The sequence below is a fragment of the Erinaceus europaeus genome, chromosome 13, assembly GCF_950295315.1.
Source record: "Erinaceus europaeus chromosome 13, mEriEur2.1, whole genome shotgun sequence".
NCBI lineage: Eukaryota > Metazoa > Chordata > Mammalia > Eulipotyphla > Erinaceidae > Erinaceus > Erinaceus europaeus.
This window is the reverse complement of record NC_080174.1, coordinates 71,646,228-71,668,478: the sequence shown is the minus strand read 5'-3', so window position 1 is coordinate 71,668,478 and position 22,251 is coordinate 71,646,228. Positions and strand designations below refer to the sequence as shown.

The 22,251-nt window shown below is 43.4% G+C and overlaps 1 protein-coding gene and 1 long non-coding RNA gene across 2 annotated transcripts in view; one reads left to right on the top strand and one right to left on the bottom strand.

Annotated features, from left to right (window-relative positions):
• SLC1A7 (solute carrier family 1 member 7) overlaps positions 1-22,251 on the top strand; it is a 58,454-nt gene that overhangs the window by 3,728 nt on the left and 32,475 nt on the right. The window contains exon 2 of the mRNA XM_007534184.3: positions 11,133-11,212. Within this exon, the coding sequence (XP_007534246.2) occupies positions 11,133-11,212 (80 nt within the window). The remainder of the gene's footprint in view (positions 1-11,132; positions 11,213-22,251) is intronic.
• The window catches only part of LOC132542913 (uncharacterized), a 53,835-nt gene that overhangs the window by 190 nt on the left and 31,394 nt on the right, over positions 1-22,251 (bottom strand). The window lies entirely within an intron of this gene.

The following is a 22,251-nucleotide window of genomic DNA, read 5'->3' as shown; positions in this document are numbered from 1 at the left end:
CTCCCAGTCTGCCTCTCTCTTTCCCTAGTAGGATGGGTCTCTGGGGAAGCTGAGCTCCAGGACACATTGGTGGGGTCTTCAATCCAGGGAAGCCTGGCCAGCATCCTGGTGGCATCTGGAACCTGGTGATTGAAAAGAGAGTTAACATACGAAGCCAAAAAAATTGTTGAGACATTGATGGTGTTTTTAAAAGATCTAACCTCCTAAGAACAAAGAGAGTAGAAGAGGAGACATTTGAAGGGGGAAAGGGCTACAACCACTTGGGCAGATGGGATGTGGACTGAGTTAATGACTTCATTAGTAGAGCACAGAAAAAACTCTTTAAACTCTTAAAGTGCAAGGTGCCACAGAAGTTGTAGATGAAGCAGGAAGTTGAAACTCACAGAACTGGTTGACAATTTGTCACTGCACAGTTAGGCCTTGAGGTCCCTTCCAGTTCATGTCACTGAGGACACCTCAGCCACTCACCTCCATCCTCCTGCCTGCATTAAGAAACTTGAGAAGCAGGGCCAGGCGATGGCACACCTGGTTGAGCGCACATGTTGCAATGAGCAAGGATCCGGGTTTGAGCCCCTGGTTCCCATCTGCATGGGGAAAGCTTTGCGAGTGGTGAAGCAGAGCTTCGGGTGTCTCTCTGTCTTTCACCTTCTCTATCACCCCCTTCCCTCTCTATTTCTGGCTGTCTCTATCCAATAAATAAATAAAAATTTTAAAAGATTTTTTAAAAAAGTCAAAAAAAGAAATCAGAATGTACATGTTCCATACTCAGTAGAAGGTACATGTTACAATGCTTAAGGACCCAGGTTCAAGCCCCCAGTCCCTACCTGCAGGGGATGGGGGAAGTCTCATAAACAGTGAAGCAGTCCAACCATTGTCTCTCTTTCTCTCTCCCTCTTTATCGCCACTTACCCTTTCGATTTCTGTCACTATCCAAAGAACTACATAAATACAATCAATTTTTTTAAAAAAGTTGTTTGAAAAAAAAAGGAAAAGAGGCTGGGTGGTGGCAAACCTGGCTGAGTGCTCACTTGCAGTGTACCAGGACCTAGGTTCAAGCCCCTGCTCCCCACCTGCAGGGGGGAATTTTATGAGTTGTGAAACAGTGTTGTAGGTGTCTCTCTGCTTCTCTATCTCTCTCAATTACCCTCTGTCTTATAATTTTTTTTAATTAAAAAGAGAGAAACTGAGCTTAAGACGGGCCGGGTGATGGCAAGCCTGGTTGAGTACACATGTTATAATGTGCAAAGGCCGAGGTTCAAGCCCTAAGACCCCAACTGCAAGGGGAAAGTTTCATGAGTGGTAAAGCAGGACTACAGGTTTCTATCTTTTTTTTTTTTTTTTAATTGTTGACTAATCATGAACCTAAAGGCTAGAATAGTGCAGATGAAGATTTGAGGGTCTCTGTTTTGTAGATAGTTATTAGGCCTATTCTAGTTATATTCCGAAGAGCCCATGATTGTACTAGTTTTTTCCTTTTTCTTTTCCTGAGCCTGACATCTGATATGCAGGTGGGTCCAATTTACTGTCCAGGGAGATGATGGAAAAAGGACCAGAAAGCTGGATCAGGGAAGAGAGTAGCTCCCAAATATGGGAAAGGTGTATAAATATTGTTGACTGTAAACCATTGATTTGATGTGATCTGGGGCCCATATTCAGCTTAGGAGCCTATGTGACCTCTGCATCCCTGTAGATCTGAGCTCACATTCTGTGGTCATGAGTAGGAATGTTCCAAGCTGCCCCAGTATCAGGACTCATCTTCCTCAGGTGGAAGATAGAGTATGTTGACCATCCTCCCTTCAGAGGATGAAACATTCTCTACCGTTGTTGATCCATGTTGAGGGCAAGGAACTATGGGGGGTCCACAAAGGGGTCTATTGTGTTGTTCCTGATAGAGATGACCGGTAACAGTGGGGAGTGGGATTTATTCAAGGTCTAGGCTCATCATCTGTTTGGGAATCTCAGGACTCCTCAACTAGGGCTCCAGCTGATGGGGTGGCCTGATAGTGACTAAAGAGTCATTGTTAAAGTATGCCAGTCTCTTGCCCTTATTCAGCTTTTGCAGTCCTTACTTTGATAAGGGTAGCTTTGGAGTGACTGAGAGAAGTGTAATAGGAAGTAGGTAAGTAGGTTATCTAAGTCTAAGTAGACACTATTTCATTAGGAATTTTATGGTGTCTTTTTAGGCCTTTCTACTTGCTTGCTGCATATACTGACTCACTGCAGAGTATTGTGCACTTTTGCTTTCAGGTATATATTTTGCCCTAATTTATGGATACATGTGAACATATGCCCCATCTCATGGGAGCTGGTCTATATCTAGGTTTTGGGACTTTATTAGGAAGTGAACCACCTGAAATGGAATTAGAGAATACTATGAAAGACAAGGTCTCACCTGAGTAATGAGGCTGAAGGGCTGACATTCCATGTGTGACGCCTCTGGACGAAGTCTGAAGTGAAGCATGTTGAGGTGGTACTTGTTGCGTTGAAACCCAGGTGCCCAACAACAGATGAATGGCTGAGAAAACTGTGGTCTATATACAAGATGGAATACTATGCAGCTATTAAGAATAATGAACCCACATTTTCTATCCCATCTTGGATGGAGCTAGAAGGAATTATGTTAAGTGAGCTAAGTCAGAAAGACAAAGAAGAGTATGGGATGATTCCATTCATAAACAGAAGTTGAGAAAGAAGAACAGAAAGGGAAACTCAAAGCAGGATCTGACTGAGTCTGGAGTAGGGCACCAAAGTTAAAATCTTTAAGTGGAGGGTGAGGGTGGATGTTTGGCTTCACTGGTGGGGGGGGAATGGGATGGGACACAATCTTTTGGTGGTGGGAATGGTATTTATGTACACTCCTATTAACTTGTAGTCATATAAATCACTATTTAATTAATATGAGAGGGGAAAATTTGATTGAATGTCTCAAATTTTTTAATGCACAGAGTCTTTGAAATGTTGACTTTGAAAGGCTGAGTCTTTGAAATGTTGACTCTCCTAAAAGAGAGTTTTTTGAAATGTTGACTTTGAAAGGCTGAGTCTTTGAAATGTTGACTCTCCTAAAAACTTAGACCTGGGATAACAGAAGCAACCAGTGGCATTACTCTATAAGACACAGCTATATATAAATAATGTCAAAGGACATAAATTATGGTTATGTTGTGTATGACAAAACAAATCCTAACAATGGGGTTTTCAAAGTTAACCTAATTGTCAAATAATTTGGTTATAGCAATAACTGCCTATTGCCTTCTTAAACCCTAAGACAGCAGGAATCTCCCCCTTCCTCTATAGAGCCTATATTCCCCCCAGTCCTGGAAACTCTAGGGTGGGGCTCACATTCTTGCATGCCTCTCTCAATTCATACCAAATGATATTGCATCTCCTGATCCCAACCTAATCAAAGCAATGTGTATAAATTTGTTAAAGATTTTATTTATTTGTTCATGAAGAATGATAGCAGGAGAGAGAAAGAAGCAGACATCACTCTGGTACATGTGCTGCTGGGGATTGAACTCAGGACTCCACTATTGAGAATTCGATGTTTTTATCCACTGCACCATCTCCTAGACCACAATTGGTATACATATATATATATATTTTAAATATTTACTTACTACATATGAAAGAAAGATATCAGCAAGAACAGCACTTTGGCACATGCAGTGCTGGAGATTGAACTAGGAACCTCGGGCATGGACGTCTAAGGCTCTACTAGTGGGTAAGCTTTTTTAAAGTAGCTGTCTTAGTGTACTGGGAAGGGTTGTGTTGTGGGACTTGCAGGCCTGAGTTTCAATTTAGAGCTGTCACTACTCACCTTCATCTCCTGGATCAGAGTCCTCATCTAAAAATGGGTCAGCTTGGATACTAGGTCGTGGCATTCCCAGGTTGAGCACACATGATAACCATGCTCAAAGATCTGGGTTCAAACTCCCACTCCCCACCAGCAGGGGGAACGCTTCTGTGAGCAGTGAAGCTGGTCTCCAGGTATCTATCTTTCTCCCTCTCTCCCGCTCCCCTTTCAGTTTCTCTCTGTCCTATCAAATAGTAAAGTAGAAGGGGGGCAGTTTGGGAGAGGTGGGTTTGGGTACTACTGGCTCCATGCCCCAGCAATAATCCTGGTAGTGTTAAAAAGAAAAGAAAAAGGTTAAGAGAAGAAAGGAAAGAGTCAGCTAATCCAGAAGATGTTTAGGGTCAGGTGGTAGTACAGTGGGACTTGTTACAATGCACAAGGACCTCAGTTAGAGGCCCCCGGGGCCAGAAAGCCTGGTAAGAGCTTGAAGCAATGCTATCGGTCTCTCCTCTCTCTCTCTCTCTCTCTCTCTCTCTCTCTCTCTCTCTTTTAATTTTTTGTATTATTCTTATATATTAGAGACAGCCAGAAATTGAGAGAGGGAAGGGGAGTCAGAGAGGGAGCGAGACACCTTCAACACTGCTTCACCACTCACAAAGCTTTCCTCCTGCAGCTGTGGACTGGGGGCTTGAACCTTAGATCCTTGCACATTGTAAACGTACACTCAACCAGGGATGCCACCACCTGGCCCTTCTCTCTCCCACTCGATTTCCCCTTACACTCTTGATTTCTGGCTGTCTCTATTCAATAAATTAAGATAATAAAACATTTTAATCACATATTAGCAATTTTGAAAAGAAGGTCTTTAAAGCCTCTTCTTAGCATCAGACTTTCATGACTTGGGACTTGTCAAAGCAAGCACCATCACAAACCAGGGTTGAGCAGTGCTCTGGTTAAAAAAAAAAAAAAGTTTCAAGCACAAAATTTTTTTAACTTGGATCATTTTTGAAAGTCCATGTGCTACCTTCTCAGCTGCAGTTTTACCATCTGAGAAAGTTGACGTCAATTTGCCAGAAATAAATTTAAAAACACTACATTAACAAATTTTTAAATAGCACACCCAAATTTTACTTTCGGATGGGCAAATATTTATTTATTTATGTATTACAAATCATTGATTGATAATCTGAATTTAAATAGAACCCTTGGATTAGTAGTTCTTCTGTTCCCCATGTCAAGTTCCAGTCATGTGACCTGTTACTCTGCAGACAGCTGATTGGGCAGAACTGGAGTCCCTAATCCACGCCCTGGGGATAGGCTGGAACCACAGCCTAGATGAGGAAGCCAGACAGAACTCTGCCCAAGAGGGTTGTTTATGCTGACTGGTGTCTCAACCAGCCCAATGCAATTCTCTTTCTTTCAGTATTTTCAATGTGAGAACTACTGCGTGTGGCCCAGGAGGGAGGTGGCACCGTTCACTCTCCCAGCATGAGTTCCTGAGTCTGATTTCCAGCATCCCATGTCACAGTGATATTCTGGTATTCTCTCTCTCCCCTCAAATAAATAAGCCTGAGAGAGAGGAGAGAGGGAGGGAGAGGGAGAGGAAAGACAAGAGAGCAAGAGAGAGAGAGAGACAGCGAGAGAGAGAGAATAGACAACATAAAAACTGCCTCACCAGAATTCCACGATCTGTTCATATGTTCGTCCTCTCATAAATTACATTGGACTGGCAACTTCTCTGGGACAGGAACCATACCCAATTCAGGTCTGAGTGTCCCATGTGATGAGTGACAGGTGTGGGTTGAATGAATGTGTGAACAGTATGTAGCGCTGCTCTCCGCTATGAGACATTCACACAACAGAGAGGTGGGTAGATGGTTCAGATGTGTGTATTTAAGTGATTACTGCACTTTTACTGTGACCCAGAGCCTCTGTCAAGTACTGTATGTGTACCTGTCCTGTCATTGAAACCTGCCAATGATCCTACAGAGTGCTTGCTAGCTTCATGTTACAGATGAGGAAGTCTCCGAGAGGTGTGTCTTGAGGCCACACAGCTCCTGGTGGGAGGTAGGAGAGAGGAGATCAAGATTAGACCCCAGGTCTCTAAAGCCACGTTTTCTCCACTTGCTCTGCAGCCATATTCTTTATTCTTCTTCTTCTTATTATTACTGATTTAATAATGATCAATAAGATTGTAAGATAACAGGGGTATAATTCCATACAGTTCCCACCACCAGAGTTCTGTGTCCTATCCCCTCCATTGGAAGCTTCCCTATTTTTTATGCCTCTGGGAGTATGGATGAAATTCTTATTTATGTATTTATATTATTTTTTTAACCAAAGCACTGCTCAGCTTTGGCTTTTTTTTTTTTTTCTCCTCCAGGGTATTGCTGGGCCTCGGTGCCTGCACCATGAATCCTCTGCTCCTTGAGGCCATTTTCCCCATTTTTGTTGCCCTTGTTGTTGTTTTTTATTGTTATTGTTGTTATAACTGTTGTTGTTGGATAGGACAGAGAGAATCCAAGAGAGGAAGGGAAGGCAGAGAGGAGGAGATCCAGACACCTGTAGACCTGCTTCACCAGTGACTCCCCTACAGGTGGGGAGCTGGGGGCTCGAACCAGGATCCTTCCACCAGTCCTTACATTTTGCGCCATGTGTATTTAACCCATGGCGCTACCGCCGGCCCCCTGGATGAAATTCTTTATGGGGTGGAGAAGGTGGAAGGTCTGACTTCTGTAATTGCTTCTCTGCCAGACATGGATATTGGCAGGTCAATCTATACCCTCAGCCTGTTTCTATCTTTCCCTAGTGGGGTAGGACTCTGCAGAGGTGAGGTTTCAGGACACATTGGTGATGTCTTCTACTCAGGGAAGTCAGGATGAAGTCTTTTTTTTAAAAAAAAATTAATTTTATTTATTTTCCCTTTTGTTGCCCTTGTTGGTTTTTATTGTTGTTATAGTTATTATTGTTGTTGTTATTTTTTTGGGGGGGAGATTTTTGATAACTGTTTCAATTTCATTAGCTGTGATGGGCCTGTTCGTGTTATCCACTTCCTCTTGACTTAGTTTTGGAAGTTGGTAGCTATCTAGGAAATCATTCATTTCTTCCAGGTTCTCTAACTTGGTGGCATATAGTTGTTCATAGAAGCCTCGCATGATATGTTGAATTTCTGCAGTGTCTGTTGTGATTTCTCCTCTTTCATTTACTATCCGATTTATTTGGGTCTTCTCCCCTTTTTGTTTTGTGAGTCTGGCTAAAGGTTTGTCAATTTTGTTCACTCTTTCAAAGAACCAACATTTACTTTCATTGATCTTTTGTATGGTTTTCCTATTCTCAATGTTATTTATTTCTGCCCTAACTTTAGTGATTTCTGTCCTTCTGGTTGCTTTAGGATTCCTTTGTTGTTCTTCTTCTAGGTCTTTGAGATGTGAAATCAGGCTGTTTATTTGTGCCTTTTCTTGTTTCCTAATGTGTGCTTGTATAGCTATGAACTTCCCTCTTAGGACTGCTTTAGCTGTGTCCCAAATATTTTGATAGCTTGTGTCTTCATTTTCATTGAAGTCTCGAAACATTTTGATTTCTTCCTTGATTTCCTCTTTGACCCAGAAGTTGTTAAGAAGTGTACTGTTGAGCTTCCACATTTTGGGACTGTTACTAATATTTTGTTGATTGTTAAGTGTTAGTTTAATTCCACTGTGGTCTGAGAAGATGCTTGGGATGATTTCAGTGCTCTTGAATTGGCTGATGCTGTCTTTGTGGCCTAACATATGGTCTATCCTTGAGAATGATCCATGTGGATTTGAGTAAAATGTGTATTCCAGTTTCTTGGGATGAATGACTCTGAAAATGTCCAATAGTTCTAGCTTATCTATCTCTTCATTTAGCTCCCTTATGTCTTTACTGATTTTCTTCCTGGATGATCTGTCAAGTTGAGATAGTGGGGTGTTGAAGTCCCCTACTATGATTGTGTTACTGTTAATATATTGCTGTAGCTCTTTCAGTAGAAGTTTGATGTATTTAGATGGCTTCTCATTGGGTGCATAGATAATAATAATTGTTAAGTCCTCTTGATTGACTGATCCTCTGAGCATTAAGTAGTGTCCATTCCTATCTTTTTTAATCTTATCTATTTTAAAGTCTATCATGTCAGATATGAGAATAGCTGTTCCTGCCCTTTTTTGTGGGCCATTGGCTTGTATGATAGTTTTCCATCCTTTCACTTTAAGTCTGTGTTTGTCTTGTTGAGTTAGGTGAGTTTCCTGTAGACAGCATATTGTTGGGTTGTGTTTTCTGATCCATCTTCCTACTCTGTGTCTTTTAATAGGTGAATTCAGGCCATTGACATTTATTGATACCAAAGATTGAAGATATTTTAACGCCATTCTTGTAGAGTTTTAGGGTGTTTTGATATATGTCCTATTTGTGGTGGTCTGGTTGTTTATAGGAGACCTTTCAGAACTTCTTTCAGGGCAGGCTTGGTGATGGTTGCTTCCTTCAACTGTTGCTTGTCTGAGAAGGTTTTGATGCTTCCATCTGGTCTGAATGACAGTCTAGCAGGATATAGTATTCTTGGCTGAAAGCCTTTCTCATTGAGCACTCGATAGATATCTTGCCATTCTCTTCTGGCCTGTAGTGTTTGTATGGAGAAGTCTGCTGCTAATCTTATGGGTTTTCCTTTTTAGGTGACTCTTTGTTTTTCTCTTACAGCCTTGAGGATCCTTTCTTTATCCTTATTCCTTTCCATTCTAAGTACGACATGTCTTGGTGTCTTTAGGTCTGGGTTAATTCTGTTTGGGACCCTCTGGGCTTCTTGAATCTTTATGTCTTTGGTGTTGTCTAGATTAGAGAAATTTTCAGCTATTATGGTCTGGAGAATGCTTTCTTCCTCTCCTTCTCTTTCTTCCTCTGGTAAGCCAATAATGCGTATATTGTTTCTTTTGAAGTCATCCCATAGGACTCTGTTGTTGTTTTCAGCATCTCTTAATCTCTTTTTGAGATCTCTTACTTCTTTTTTAGTTGTCTCTAATTCATCCTCAATCTTGCTAATTCTGTCTTCAGCCTCATAGATTCTATTCTCTCTGCCCTCTACTGCTTTCTGGAGTTCATCTATTTTGTTGCCCTGCTCTGATACTGTTTTAGCTTGTTCAGCTAGTTGCCTTCTTAGCTCAGTGATTTCAGCTTTCAGCTCTCTAATAACCATGAGATTATTAGAATTTTCTTCCATATTCTCATTTGTTGTTCCTGCATTTCTGATTACAATTTTTTCAAATTCTTTACTCACTCCTGTTATTATTTCCTTAGCTAATGTTTGGATGTTGAACTCGTTTTGTGCTTCACCCTCTGGAGGACTTTTAGCTGGACTCTTGTCCTGGTTCAAGTCTCCAATATTTTTTCTTGTTGTTTTAACCATTTTATATATTATGTTATGAGTTCCCTTTATCAGTACTTTTCAAATTATTGATCACTATTGCCTGGATTGACTTGTGTCTAAGTAATTTAATTAAAGGTTTTACCGTGGTGGAAGTTAACAGTTTTTTTTTTCAATCCCTGAGTTGGAGCTCAGTGGTGTAAAAGCCTCTTTATTTTTCTTCCCTGTAGGCTATGGGAGCCTGAGGGCTTTTAAACTATCAATAGGCTTCTTAGCTTAATCACTGACTCCTGACCAAGAGATAAAGCAGGGTGTGGCAGAGATAATCCAGTGGTTATGCAAAGAGACTTTCATAGCCCCTCAGCTATGCCACGAGGTATAGGTCTTCTCCTGAGTTTCCCGGTTAGATCTCTGTCCCCTGGTGTCCCTCCCTGTTGCTGCTCCAGATTCTGAGGGTAGTAGCAATGGAGACTCAGAGTTGCACTTGGTGAGTCTCTGGGGAGCCCTTTCCTCCCTTCAGCTGTCCCCTTGTTGTGGAGCAGACTGGAGGTGGTGTCTCCACTGATAAACTGTTGAACTGTTAGCAGTCACTTAATCTCTCCTTAGGCCCCTCTCTCCTCTCTGTCACCAGCCACGCGTGTTTGTACTCATGGGTGATTTACTGGGTTCCTGTGGTCATTCTAGTCCTGTCTTGTTTCGGTCCGGGTGGTCTCCTTTGGTATTCCTAGTTGATCTGGGAGAGGAGAGGAGAGGAGAGGAGAGGAGAGAAAGCGATCTGCTGCTCGTAGCTCCGCCTCTGGAAGTCGAATCCTGTTGTTGTTATTGATGTCATCATTGCTAGATAGGACAAAGAGAAATGGAGAGAGGAAGGAAAGACAGGGGGGGAGAGAGAAAGGTAGACACCTGCAGACCTGCTTCACCACTTGTGAAGCAACTCCCCTGCAGGTAGGGAGCTGGGGGCTCGAACCGGGGTCCTTACTCTAGTCCTTGTTCTTCTCACCATGTGCGCTTAACCTGCTGCACTACTGCCTGACTCCCAGGACGAAGTCTTAGTAGCATCTGCAATTTGGTGGTTGAAAGGCTGTAAGATATATAAAGCAGGACAAATTGTTTAGTAAACAGGAACCCAAAGGTAGGAATAAAGCAGATGAAATTAGGGGTCCTCAGATGGGAAGAAGCTATTAAGTCTATTTTAGAATTGTTCCAAGGGACCTGTGACTTTAGTAATTTTTGCTTGAGCTTGATAGCTAATATGCAGGTGGACTAAAAATATTGTCTGGGAGATGGTGTCAGAATTGAGAATAGGGCTAGAAAGCTGGCTTAGTACAGAAAGTAGCTCCCAAACATGAGGAAATTATACAGATACCATTAACTATTTACCTCACCTCTCTGACCTAGGGCCTATATGTATTCATATTAGCACGGGAGCCTGTGTAGCCTCTGGGTCCCTGTCAGTCTGAGCATGCAGTCAGTCTGTGGTCACAGATAGGAATTTCTAGGTTGCATTTATTTCAGAACCAGACTTCCTCAAGTGGCAGTGTAGGCTGACCTAGCCTCCTGCAGCCCATGTTCTAAAGACAAAAAAGTGTGAATGAAATAGGGCTCAAGGTGGGGGTGAAATTGCTAAAGTGAATAAGTTACCACGTATGAGTTCCCTGGTTGAAGCCCCTCTCCCCACTGCAAGTGGGGGCAGCTTCACAAGCAGTGCAGCAATCTACAGGTCTCTTTCTCTCTCTCCATCTCCCTCTTCTCCTTTTCCCTCTCTCTCTCCCTCCCCCTTCCTCTTCCTCTCCATCTGTCTTTCTATTTCTCTCTGTCTCTATCATAGTTAAAAACTAAAAAAAAAAAAAAAGAAGAAGAAGAAAAAAAAGAAAAAGAAGAAAAGAAATATAGCCTTGAAAATGGTAAAGAACGGAGCTATGGTCTAGTTTGCATGCCTAGTATATAAGCCCACTTTTGCTGTGCTTTCAGGAAATCAGTTACTTCCAGTTTCCTGGAGAGCTCTTGATGAGGATGTTGAAGATGCTGATCCTGCCTCTGGTGGTCTCCAGGTGAGGTGCTAGGCGTTGGGCTGGGGATCTGGGCCGGGAGGAGAGCAGAGTTTGTTCAGGTTCGGTAGGTGCTTTGCGGTGTCTGTGGGTGGATGGGGTGCTGTTATAGATTCTGAGAGCAGTGTGAGGGCAGGAGTGCCTCATGGGCAGTGGGCTGTGGCACCAATTATTTTAGTCCAACCACTGTGGCATGTGTGGTACTGCCTTTTATAAGGGCCTCGTGTTTTTAAGTCCAGAGCTCTGCTGCTATGCTGTCTCCCTGGCTGCTAGTGGAAGGACTTCTGATGGTGAATGCAGCAAGGCCCAGTGGAGAGATGACTCGGGAGACACTCACAAGAAGATGTACTGGCTCAGCTATGTTTTATTGGCTTGGTCAGCTTTTTAGACTTATCTGAGTCTCTGTTTCTTCACCTGTGTAATGAAAATAATTCCTACCCCAATGGGTTGCTGTGATGACTTAGGAGGTTAGAAATTTGAAGGGGCAAGCAATGGCATACCCATTACAGCACACACGTTACAATGAGCAAGCACCTGGGATCAAGTCCTGGTCCCTACCTGTAAGGGGGGATGCTTCATAAGCAGTGAAACAGTGCCATAAGTGTCTCTCTTACTCTTTCTCTCTCTATCACCCCTGCCCTCTCAATTTCTGTCTATCTCCAACCAATCAATCAATCAATAAAATATTTTTAAAAAGTGACTATAGCCCTGCATATACTAAACATTGAGTGGAGTGGGTTAGAGATATGAAGGAGGGGGGATAGGAGATAAAGTTGGAGGAGTTTAGGCTCTTAACCTTGAGTGTCAGGCTAAAGAATCCAGAGCTTAACCACACTTTCTTGGAAGGACCACAAACAATCACTAGAAATGACTTTGTTCTTACCATTGATGTTGGATGATCTTAGGCAACCCCCTGCCTTTCTTTAGGTCTCAGGTTTTCAAGAAATGGCTGCTCTAGTCAGTGTCTAAGAGCTCTTTGCTCTGAAGCCATGCATTTCAAATCCTTAGCTCCCAGAACTTCTCTGCAGAGAAACGTAGACAAGCCTCTGAGTCCTGGTGGTGTGAGTAGGCTCTGTCCCCAGGACAGGCTCATCACCTCCCTGCCATTCCTGTTGCAAAAGACTGAGCCATCTTCTCCCCCGTGTTCCCCCTCTACACACACACACACACACACACACACACACACACACACACACACACACACACACACACTGCAGTAGAGGTGATGCCTCTCAGATTCCAACTCATGGTCCTTCCTGCTTCCTATAGGGAGGTTGTGTCAGACACAGTACAGCTTCTTGTTGTCAGCATTTAAGATTCAGCTCTGAAGGCTCTACTAAAATGCCACCCCCACCCCCAGAAGCCTTCCCTGACTACTCAGGCCACTCTGGTTGTTGTCTTCTCTTGATGCACCTTTGGAGTCAATTCACCAAGACTGTGAATCTGTCAAGGTCACCAGTGACCTCCAAGTGTCTAAACCTAAAGGGTGTGCTCTTAGTTCTTGGTTAACAGTACCCGTCCACAGCAATCGAGGTTCTTTACCAGTCTTTCCCTCTTGACATTTTCTTCCTTGTGGTTGTATACTCTCTTGGCTTTTTGCCTGTTCTCTGCCTCTCCAGCCCACTTTCTTTTTTAAAATTTCTTTATTGGGGGATAAATGTTTTACAGTCCACAGTAAATACAATAGTTTGTACATGCATAGCATTTCTCAGTTTTCTACATAACAATACAGCCCCCATTAGGTCCTCTGTCATCCTTTTCCAGGACCTGTACCCCCCACCACCACACACACACACACACACACACACACACACACACACACACACACACACACACACACACCAGAGTCTTTTACTTCAGTGCAATACACCAACTCCAGTTCAGGTTCCACTTGTTTCTCTTCTGATATTGTTTTTCAACTTCTGCCTGAGAGTGAGATCATCCCATATTCATCCTTCTGTTTCTGACTTATTTCACTTAACATGATTTCTTCAAGCTCCATCCAAGATGGTACAGCCCACTTTCTTTTCCTCCACTCAACCTCTAAATGCAGCAATTTCTCACATCCTTTCTCATCTAACCTCTTGACTTTGATGTACCACCTAAAAGCCCAACATTCTCAAGAATAGCTCTCCTTTCCAGACTTCTGAGTTCTGCCCTTTCTTAGTCAACTATCTATTCAATATTTAGTGTTTCACAAGTATTTCAGATTCAACAGAACCAACTTGCCATCTCAGCCACCAAACTAGCTTCTTCTGTTCCCTGCTTGTCAATAAATGGCAACCCCATCTACCCAGTTATTCAGCTTCTCCTTCTCTCTCCCAGCTCCATCCCCACCACACAGGTCCAGATCCCAGAGTGGCCTCCCTGGTTTACCATTGCTGCTTTCTTGTCCTCTCTTTTCCATTCTCTACCCAGTGGTCAGATGATTTATCTACTGTATATATGTTTACTATTTGTCTTTGTCCTATATTTTGTTCTGTCGTTATCATGAATATTGTGTCTAACTTACAATATTTACAAGAGTCTTTTTTAAGCTGGCCTTGGTTTACCAAGATTGGACCATGCCACTCTGAATATTTTGCTTTCACTTCTCCTGTATCTGATTTTCCTTGTTGTTGTTGTGTTTCTGGTTCTATTCTAATACTGATTGTCTCATTTTTTTCATGTGGGACTCCTCTCAGTAATTCTTGCAAGGCAAGTTTGATAGTGACAAGTTCCTTCTGTTTCAAAGTTGCAAAGATTTTTATTTCTCCCTTATATGTAAAGGGTAATTTAGCAGGTGACAGAATTTATGACTAGAAATTCTTTTAACACTTTGAATATGCCCATTCCAATCTCTTCTTGCCTTTAGGGCTTGTGATGAGGAATGTGATGAAAGCCTAACGGTTTTGCCTTTGCATGTAACTTTTTCCTTTCCCTGGCAACCTGTAATATTTTTTCCTTGTCCCTGGTTTTGGATAGTTTTACAGTGATGTGTCTCAATGTGTGTCGTTGGATTCAAAAATTTAGGTGTGCATTCACATTCTTGGATTTCTTTATTTTGAACATTGCTCAGGTATGGAAATTTTTCTACTAAATTTTCTTTGAATATGTCTTCTGCTCCTGTCTCCCTCTTTGTCTTTCTGATAGAGTTTGCTATTTCAAAGAGAATAGCTTCATTTTTCCTAAACCTCTCCTCTCCAAGAGTTTTAAATTCATAGAGAGTGGTGGTTGTATCATCTAGTGTTGATATTCTCTCCTCCACTTGATTAAGTCTACTTCTCAGGCCTCTTATCTCAACATGAACTGCATTCAAAGTGTCCTTTCAGCCCTGTAGCTCTGTTTGGAGTTCACTTTGTATTTCTTTTGTAAAATGATTACTGACTTCTTGAATCTTAACTTTAGTTTCCTGAAATGATTCCATAATAAATTTTCTGAACTCTATCTCTGTCACTTTTTCTAGATCTGTGTCTGTCTGGCCTTTTGGGTTTTCTGTCATTGTTGTCTGTATTTCTGTTTCTGCATTTAGTGTTGTTTTGTTGGTGAGCCAGCAGAAGGCGCTGTGGCTAAGGTATTTGATTTCCTTGTTTATATATCTTGGTGGAGGAGGGGAGATTTATTTATTTATTTATTTATTTATTTATTTATTTATTTATTTTGCCTCCGGGGTTATTGCTGTGGCTTGGTGCCTGCACCACAAATCCACTGCTCCTGGAGGCCATTTTTTCTCATTTTGTTGCCCTTGTTGTTTGTTACTCTTGTTGTTGTTATTGTTGTCATTGCTGTTGTTGTTGGATAGGACAGAGAGAAATCGAGAGAGGAGGGGAGACAGAGAGGGAGAGGGAAAGACAGACACCTGCAGACCTGCTTCACCACCTGTGAAGTGACCAGAGGGGAGATTTTATTTATTTATTTATTTATTTATTTATTTATTGCCTCCAGGGTTATCACTGGGGCTCAGTGCCTGCACTACGAATCCACTGCTCCTGAAGGCCATTTTTCCCATTTTGCTGTTGCATAGGACAGAGAGAAATCGAGAGGGGGGGGAAGACAGAGATGGGGCGAGAAAGATAGACACCTGCAGACCTGCTTCACCGTTTGTGAGGCAGTCACTTGCAGGTGTGGACCTGGGGGCTCTAGCTGGGATCCTTAAGCTAGTCCTTGCACTTCACTCCATATGCGCTTAACCCGCTATACTATGGCCTGGCTCCCTGAAGGGGAGACTTTTTAAAATTATTATCTTTATTCATTGTATAGAAACAGCCAGAAATCGAAATGGAAGAAGATAGACAGAGAGACACCTGCAGCCCTGCTTCACCACTCGCAAAGCTTTCCCCCTGCAGGTGGGGGCCAGGGACTCGAACCCAGGTCCTTTCACACTGTAGCATGTAGCTCAACCAGGTGTGCCACCACCCGGCCCCCTGAAGGGGAGATTTTTATCTTGAGTCACTAGCCAGGTCAGTGTCTCTGCTGTCTGTATAGGGTGATCATTTCTCTATAACCATTATTGTTATATATTTTTTACCAGTATTTATTGTTCCTTCTCTCAGATGATAACTGTGCCTGCACATTAGGATGGAAACGAACAAAAAACAACCATTTGACCTTCTTTATTCTGGTTTACATAGGCCTTCAAGGCAGGTTAAAAAAATTGGGGGGGGGGGGGTCTGGACTGTGGCTCAGCAGAGTGTTTGTCTTGTGTGCCTGAGGCCTGGGGTTTGATTCCCAGCATTGTGTAAAAAATGATTTTTTCAATTGTTCCAGCCTCTATGGGGCAACAGCATTGGAAACTCAAAAAGTCACAGTTATAAATTGGTGAGTCTTTTTCTTTTTAACAGTTCTTTGTTGCTTAAACTCAGACCCGCAAGTGCTCCCAATTTGTGTCAGCCATCCCTGAGCACTGGTTTTTAGTCCTGTGAATTGCTCCCTCACCACTTTCCATCCACAAGACACACATGTGTGTACTCACCTATGGCTTAGGTGGCTTTCTTTCTTCTTTCTTCCTTCCTTTCTTTCTTTCTTCCTCTCTTTCTTTCATTCTTTTTTTTTCAGTTGTTTCTTTGACTCAGACCCAAAAGTGGTATGCCTCAGCTGTCACTCTCCCAGCTTGGTGCCAGCCATCCCTGAGGATGGTCTTTAGTCCCAGGAATCTCTCCCTCACCCCTTTTCTGTCCATAAGCCACATGTGTCTGTACTCACCTGTGGTTTGGTGAATTTCCAAAGAAATACTGGTCGTATTTTGTTGAGTTTTCAGGTGATATTCATTGCTTTTCTTAGCTGACAGGAGAGAGTGAAATGCAGTGTTACTCCATAGCCCTACCTCCAGAAGTCCTTCAACTGATTTGTGAAGCATGAGGTTGGACTTGACTGTTCAGTGACCTAAACTCTCTTGATGGATATCATAGCATTTACAATAATCCTTCCCACCATCTCCCAAGACTAGGGGGCTCCTCTGCCTGCCCCCCTACCCCACCCCAGCCCAGCTCTCACCATGTTCATTCCAGCCCCTGTGGCCTTAGTTCCCTAACAGACCCAAACTTCCCCCAGCTCAGGATCTCCACACATGCTGATCCTGCCTGGAACACACTTTCCCAATGCTCCTTCCTTCTCCTTCCCTCCTTTCTCCTCCTCCTTCTTCTTCTCCTCCCCCTCCTTTTTCTCCACTCCTTCTTTTTTTAATTTTAATTTTATTAGTGACTTTTTATAAAACTATAAGATGTTGTAGCTCTGTACCATTCCCACCACCCCACTCCGTCTATTGGAAGCTACAGTAGTTCTCCCAAGGTCACAGATATGGGTTGACTATTATTTCTATAACTGTCTATATTTTTATATATTTGCTTCCTTTCCAAATCACACCTACACCTATTACTACTTTTGAATGTCCTTCCTTTTCCCCTGTTCTCTCTCTGGGTCCTGATGGAGCTAGAGTTCAGAGCCCCCTGATCATCTTCCCCTATCATTTCTCCCACTCTGAGAGTATGGACCAAAATTCTCTTTGGGGTACAGAAGGTGGGAGTTTTCTTCTCTGTTGGACAAGGGCATAGACAGGTCCATCCATACCCCCAGCCTGTCTCTATCTTTCCCTAGTGGGGTACCTCCTTCTCTTCTTTAAACCTTAGCTTTATGTCTACTACTTAGTAAAACTCTACCCAGCTGTCCCCCTTTACTGCCTTTGCTCTCCCTCACTATGTACCATTCCTTTTCATGCCCAATTTGTATTTTCTGTTTTCAGTTGACTTTTTTCATTTTTTTAAAATTTTTATTTATAAAAAGGAAACACTGACAAAAACCGTAGGATAAGAGGGATACAACTCCACACAATTCCCACCACCAGAACTCTATATTCCATCCCCTCCCCTGATAGCTTTCCTATTCTTTATCCCTCTGGGAGCATGGACCAAGGGACATTATGCGGTGCAGAAGGTGGAAGGTCTGGCTTCTGTAATTGCTTCCCCACTGAAAATGAGCATTGGCAGGTCAATCCATATTCCCAGCCTATCTCTCTCATTCCCTAGTGGGATGGAGTTTGGGGAAGCGGGGCTCCAGGACACATTGGTAGGGTCATCTGCCCAGGGAAGTCCAGTTGGCATCATGTTAGCATCTGGAACCTGGTGGCCGCAAAAAGAGTTTAACATATAGAGCCAAACAAACTGTTGACTAATCATGAACGTAAAGGCTGGAATGGTTCATATGAAGAGTTGGGGCGGGGGGGCTCCGTTTTATGGATAGTTCGTAGTCAGTCCTATTTTATTTATATTCCAAAGAGTCCATGACTATCAGTTGACTTTTTTCTTTATCAACTGGGCTGTAAACTCTATGAAAGCAGAGACAATACGCCATTGAGGTTACTACAGATGTAGCCAGATGTTTGGTACATAGTAGTCACTCAGTAATACACATGAATGAATGAATGAATGAATGAATGAATGAATGAATGAATGAATGAATTCAGCAGCCACACATTATGTTTTCTGGGTACTTGGCAGGCCCTGTACTAGGCACAGTAGGTAGAGTGAGGGTCTGTCCCTGCAGAGCCTGAAGTCTGTGAGGAAGACCAATGAGAAAAGAGGCAGCTACATAGCAGCTAAGTGTGCTGTTGGGGGAAGCTGGGGGACTTCTGTTAGCCACTTACACCCTCCTTACTGACTGGCTGTCTCTTACTCAGAATAGAAACACTTCAAACATAAACGCAGAGGCCCTTGTGTGGACCCTGAAGCCAGACAAGCCCAGGTTCCTAACATGACTCTGGGCAAGTTATTTAACAAAAAACAAACAACAACAAAAACAGTCCTGCTCTGGAGTCAGAAGCCTAAGTCCTAGAGGTGCTTCCACCATAGATGACGATGTGATCTGGGGCAAGGCCCCCTCGTCCCGGCCCTCAGTTTAACCATTACTAAAGGTCCATCAAGATTTCTAGTTATCTGCTCTCAGAGGCCTCTTGTCTCACTCTCTACCAGCCTTACTAGCTTTCTCTTGGCTGGAAATGAAACGTGGCATTAAAATGAGAACAAGCCAGCATGTGTTTATATATTTCGCTTGTTTAGTATGCAGTTTGGGCTGGAGCAGAGCAACCGCGTCACTGAAGAGTAGAAGTGCTCTACAATTTTCCTTCTAAGGAAGAATTAAATCTTCAGTGAAGGAGGTGGGGGAATGATACATTTCTGAGCCTCATATTCCTTTGTCCTATATTCTCCTTTCTTTAAATGCCAACTGGTCAATAACCCATTCCTCCCTCCCTCCCCACAGTCTCCTGAGTTCTTGTCCCTGGCCAGCCTACGTCTGGGCATCATCATCAAGAGCAGCTGCTGTTGTAGTTGTCACTCAGGGCAGGACAAAATCACCAACACTGCTTTGACAAACTCAATCACTTTTCACCTTGTCTCACTGAACCAGAATCACCAAGAAGTCCAAGCAGGGGATTATTTTAAAGCTAAAAAAGCAACCAACCAACAAACAACACCAGAAACTGCAGATGTCTTCAGCTCAGGCCTCCTGGCTGGCTAGCTAGAGCCTAGCAGGAGGGTTTCTGTCCTTCAAGGGCTGCATCTGTGACTCTGGAGATGGGGAGTTTCTGCAGAGAAACTGCTCCAGGAGGAGGAGGAGGCGAGTCTGGAGGTCAGTGCCTGGCTCCCTCGAACTTAGGTATACACACTGTGATTACAATTGTCTTGCCACATTATGGGGTCTGGGCTTTTCTTTTTCTTTCTTCTTTTTTTTTTTTTCAGTCCAGTAGTGGCCTTGAACCAGGGCTGGGACCAGTCAACACAAGCCTTCCCAAGAGAATGCAGCTAGGATCACCACTGTGTTTTTGTATACTGATGGGAAGGTGGGGTCAGGCTCCCCCCCCCCCCCATCTTTCACACTGATCTGTCCCTGCTGGCCAGTGTTACAGGAAGTGCAAATCTAGCATACAAGCTGATAAAGAGATGTGAGGAGTGTGGACAATGGCAGTGGCATTAGCCAGGGAATGTGAGATAGGAGGAATGCTTACCTCCTTAGCAGGGTAAGTCTATCTTCCTAGGGATTTTTGTTGATTTGCTCTGTGAGCAAGGCCCCCACTGGACCTCACTACTCCAGTCTGCTGCTTCATTTGAAAGAAAGAGAGACACCACAGCACTAGAAATTCTTCCAGCGCCATAGAATCTCTCATGTGGTGCTGGGACTCAAACCTGGGTCACGTCTATGACAAGATAAGCACCCTACTAGGTGAGCTATCTCTCTGACACCTGTCTTTCTAGTTTGTATGTGGCACCAGGTTTGAATTCAGTGCCTTACACATTCAAAGCATGTGCTCGACTATCAAGTTATTTCCCCTAGAAGGGTCACTCTGAAGTCTCCCCCGCCCCCACACACATACACCTCTCTCTCTTTTGCTACCAGGGTTATCTAACAGGGTCTTGATGCCTGTAAGATGAAGCTATTTCTCCCAGTGACTATACATATATATATATATATGTATTTTTTTTTTTTTTAACCAGAGCACTGCTCAGCTCTGGCTTATGGTGGTGCAGGGGATTGAACCTGGAATTTTGGAGCCTCAGGCATGAGAGTCTCTGTGCATAACCATTCTGCTATCTACCTCTGCCCAGTGACCATATTTTACTCTATTCTTCACTCTCTCTCTCCCCGCCTCTTTCTTCCTATTAAAGAGGGCAAAGAAAAATTGGGAGGGAGGGAGTAGATTTGAATACATCCTGGCCACACAGAATGTACTCGAGGCACCCAGCATAGCTCCTGGTTTATTGTGAGTGTCACATAATTCCTCTCTTGCTCATTAAAGAGTCCCCAGATTCCTTCAAGGTCCAGATGAGACATTTCACAAAGCCTCAGCCAGCCATGGTTTGGGGTGTTTCCTTCTTCATGATTTCATTCAGAAGCTGAAACTTCTGTGCTTCCCTCTCTGCAAAGTCTTGAGGCAGGCACACTTGGGTGCTTCCTAAGCACAGCCACAGACTCCTCCATCAGGTCGTGGGCACCTGTGTTTACAACGATCTTGACAGAGGTAAGGACCAGGTCTCACCCCACCCACACTACACATGGTCACCTGCAGCCCAGAACATAACTGTCAAACAGAGCTGCTTCTTCCATTCCTAGTGCTTCCTCCTCTTGTTTTTCTCTGTCCTGATATTCCAACAGTGCATATAGCACTGCCTTCACCACTTCCCCAATCGCCATCATGCCACAAGAAAGACTCTCTTGGCTCTGTCAGGGGTGGGAACCTTGTAAGGCCCACAGAATCATTTGATCTGTCCCTGCCAAGACAACCAGAACTTTTTTCATTGCAACATTACATGCTCACATTCAAGGTGATAATCCTATATGGCCCATGAATGGTATTACAAATCCCCAAATGGCCCTTGGCAGGAAAGAGGTTCCCCACCCCCACTGTTTGTGACCCTGTGTTGATCTTCCTCTCTCAGAAGGTCTTCATAGTCTTCAAAGCCCTCTTCCTTCAGTGCTGGTGACGCTACTGAGGCATCACGGTGCCCTCAGGGTCTAGATTCACTCCAAGCTGTTTCCCACACTCTCAGCCACAACTGTGAAACAGCTGCAGTGTTTGCTGCCTGTAAAACTACACAGCAGCTCCCAGCAGGGGCCTTTTACTTCTCCCTTCCGCAGCCCATTATGGTACCACTGAGGTCAGACTTTGCTTTTCATCTTGGAAAGTCAACTGAGCTTTGCTTTCTTTCTTTTTTGTTTTTGTTTTTTTTTAATTTTGTATATTTATTTTTAATTTTATCTATTTGAATTGTTATTTATTTATTTGTTAGAGGTAGAGAGAAATCAAGATGGAAGGGGGAGATAAAAAGGGCAAGAGACAGAGAGACACTTGCAATACTGCTTCACCTATCAGAAAGCTTCCTCCCTTCAGGTGGGGACCTGGGGCTTGAAACTGGGTCCTTGCACATTGTAACATGTGCATTCAACCAGGTGCACCACCACCCAGCCCTATTTTCTCTCTTTTTTTAAAAAAAAAAATTTATTTACTTTGGATATCAAGAGAGGGAAATTGAGAGAGAAGGGAGAGCTAGAGAAAGGGAGAGAGAGACATACCCACAGACCTATTTCATTGTTCTTGAAACGTCCTCCCTGCAGGTGGAGACCAAGGGCTTAAACCCAGATCCTTCCTTACCCGTTGTACTGTATGCACTCAACCAGGCACACTACCACCTGCCTTCCCCCCACCCCCAGTCTTGTTTTCACACATCCCCAGACAAGAGCAGCCGGGACTTGGAGTGGGTAGAAACAGCATCTGGATGCAGCCAGGGCCTCCAGCTCTGCACTTGCTTTCTGCCAAACCCTCCTCTCTCCTCATTCTTCAGTTTCTTAAACCAGGCATCATTCAAGGAAAACTGAATCCATGTGTTCGTGATTCACTGACACTGAACATGGCAGAGTGTTTTGTAAGCGCCACATCATAGCCAAGAAATCCACTGTGTGTGTGTGTGTGTGTGTGTGTGTGTGTGTGTGTGTGTGTGTGTGTGTGTGTGTGGTGGGGGTGGTTTGCATGTGAATGCGTGGTCCTCTGCATGTGTGCATATGTGTGTTCCTATATG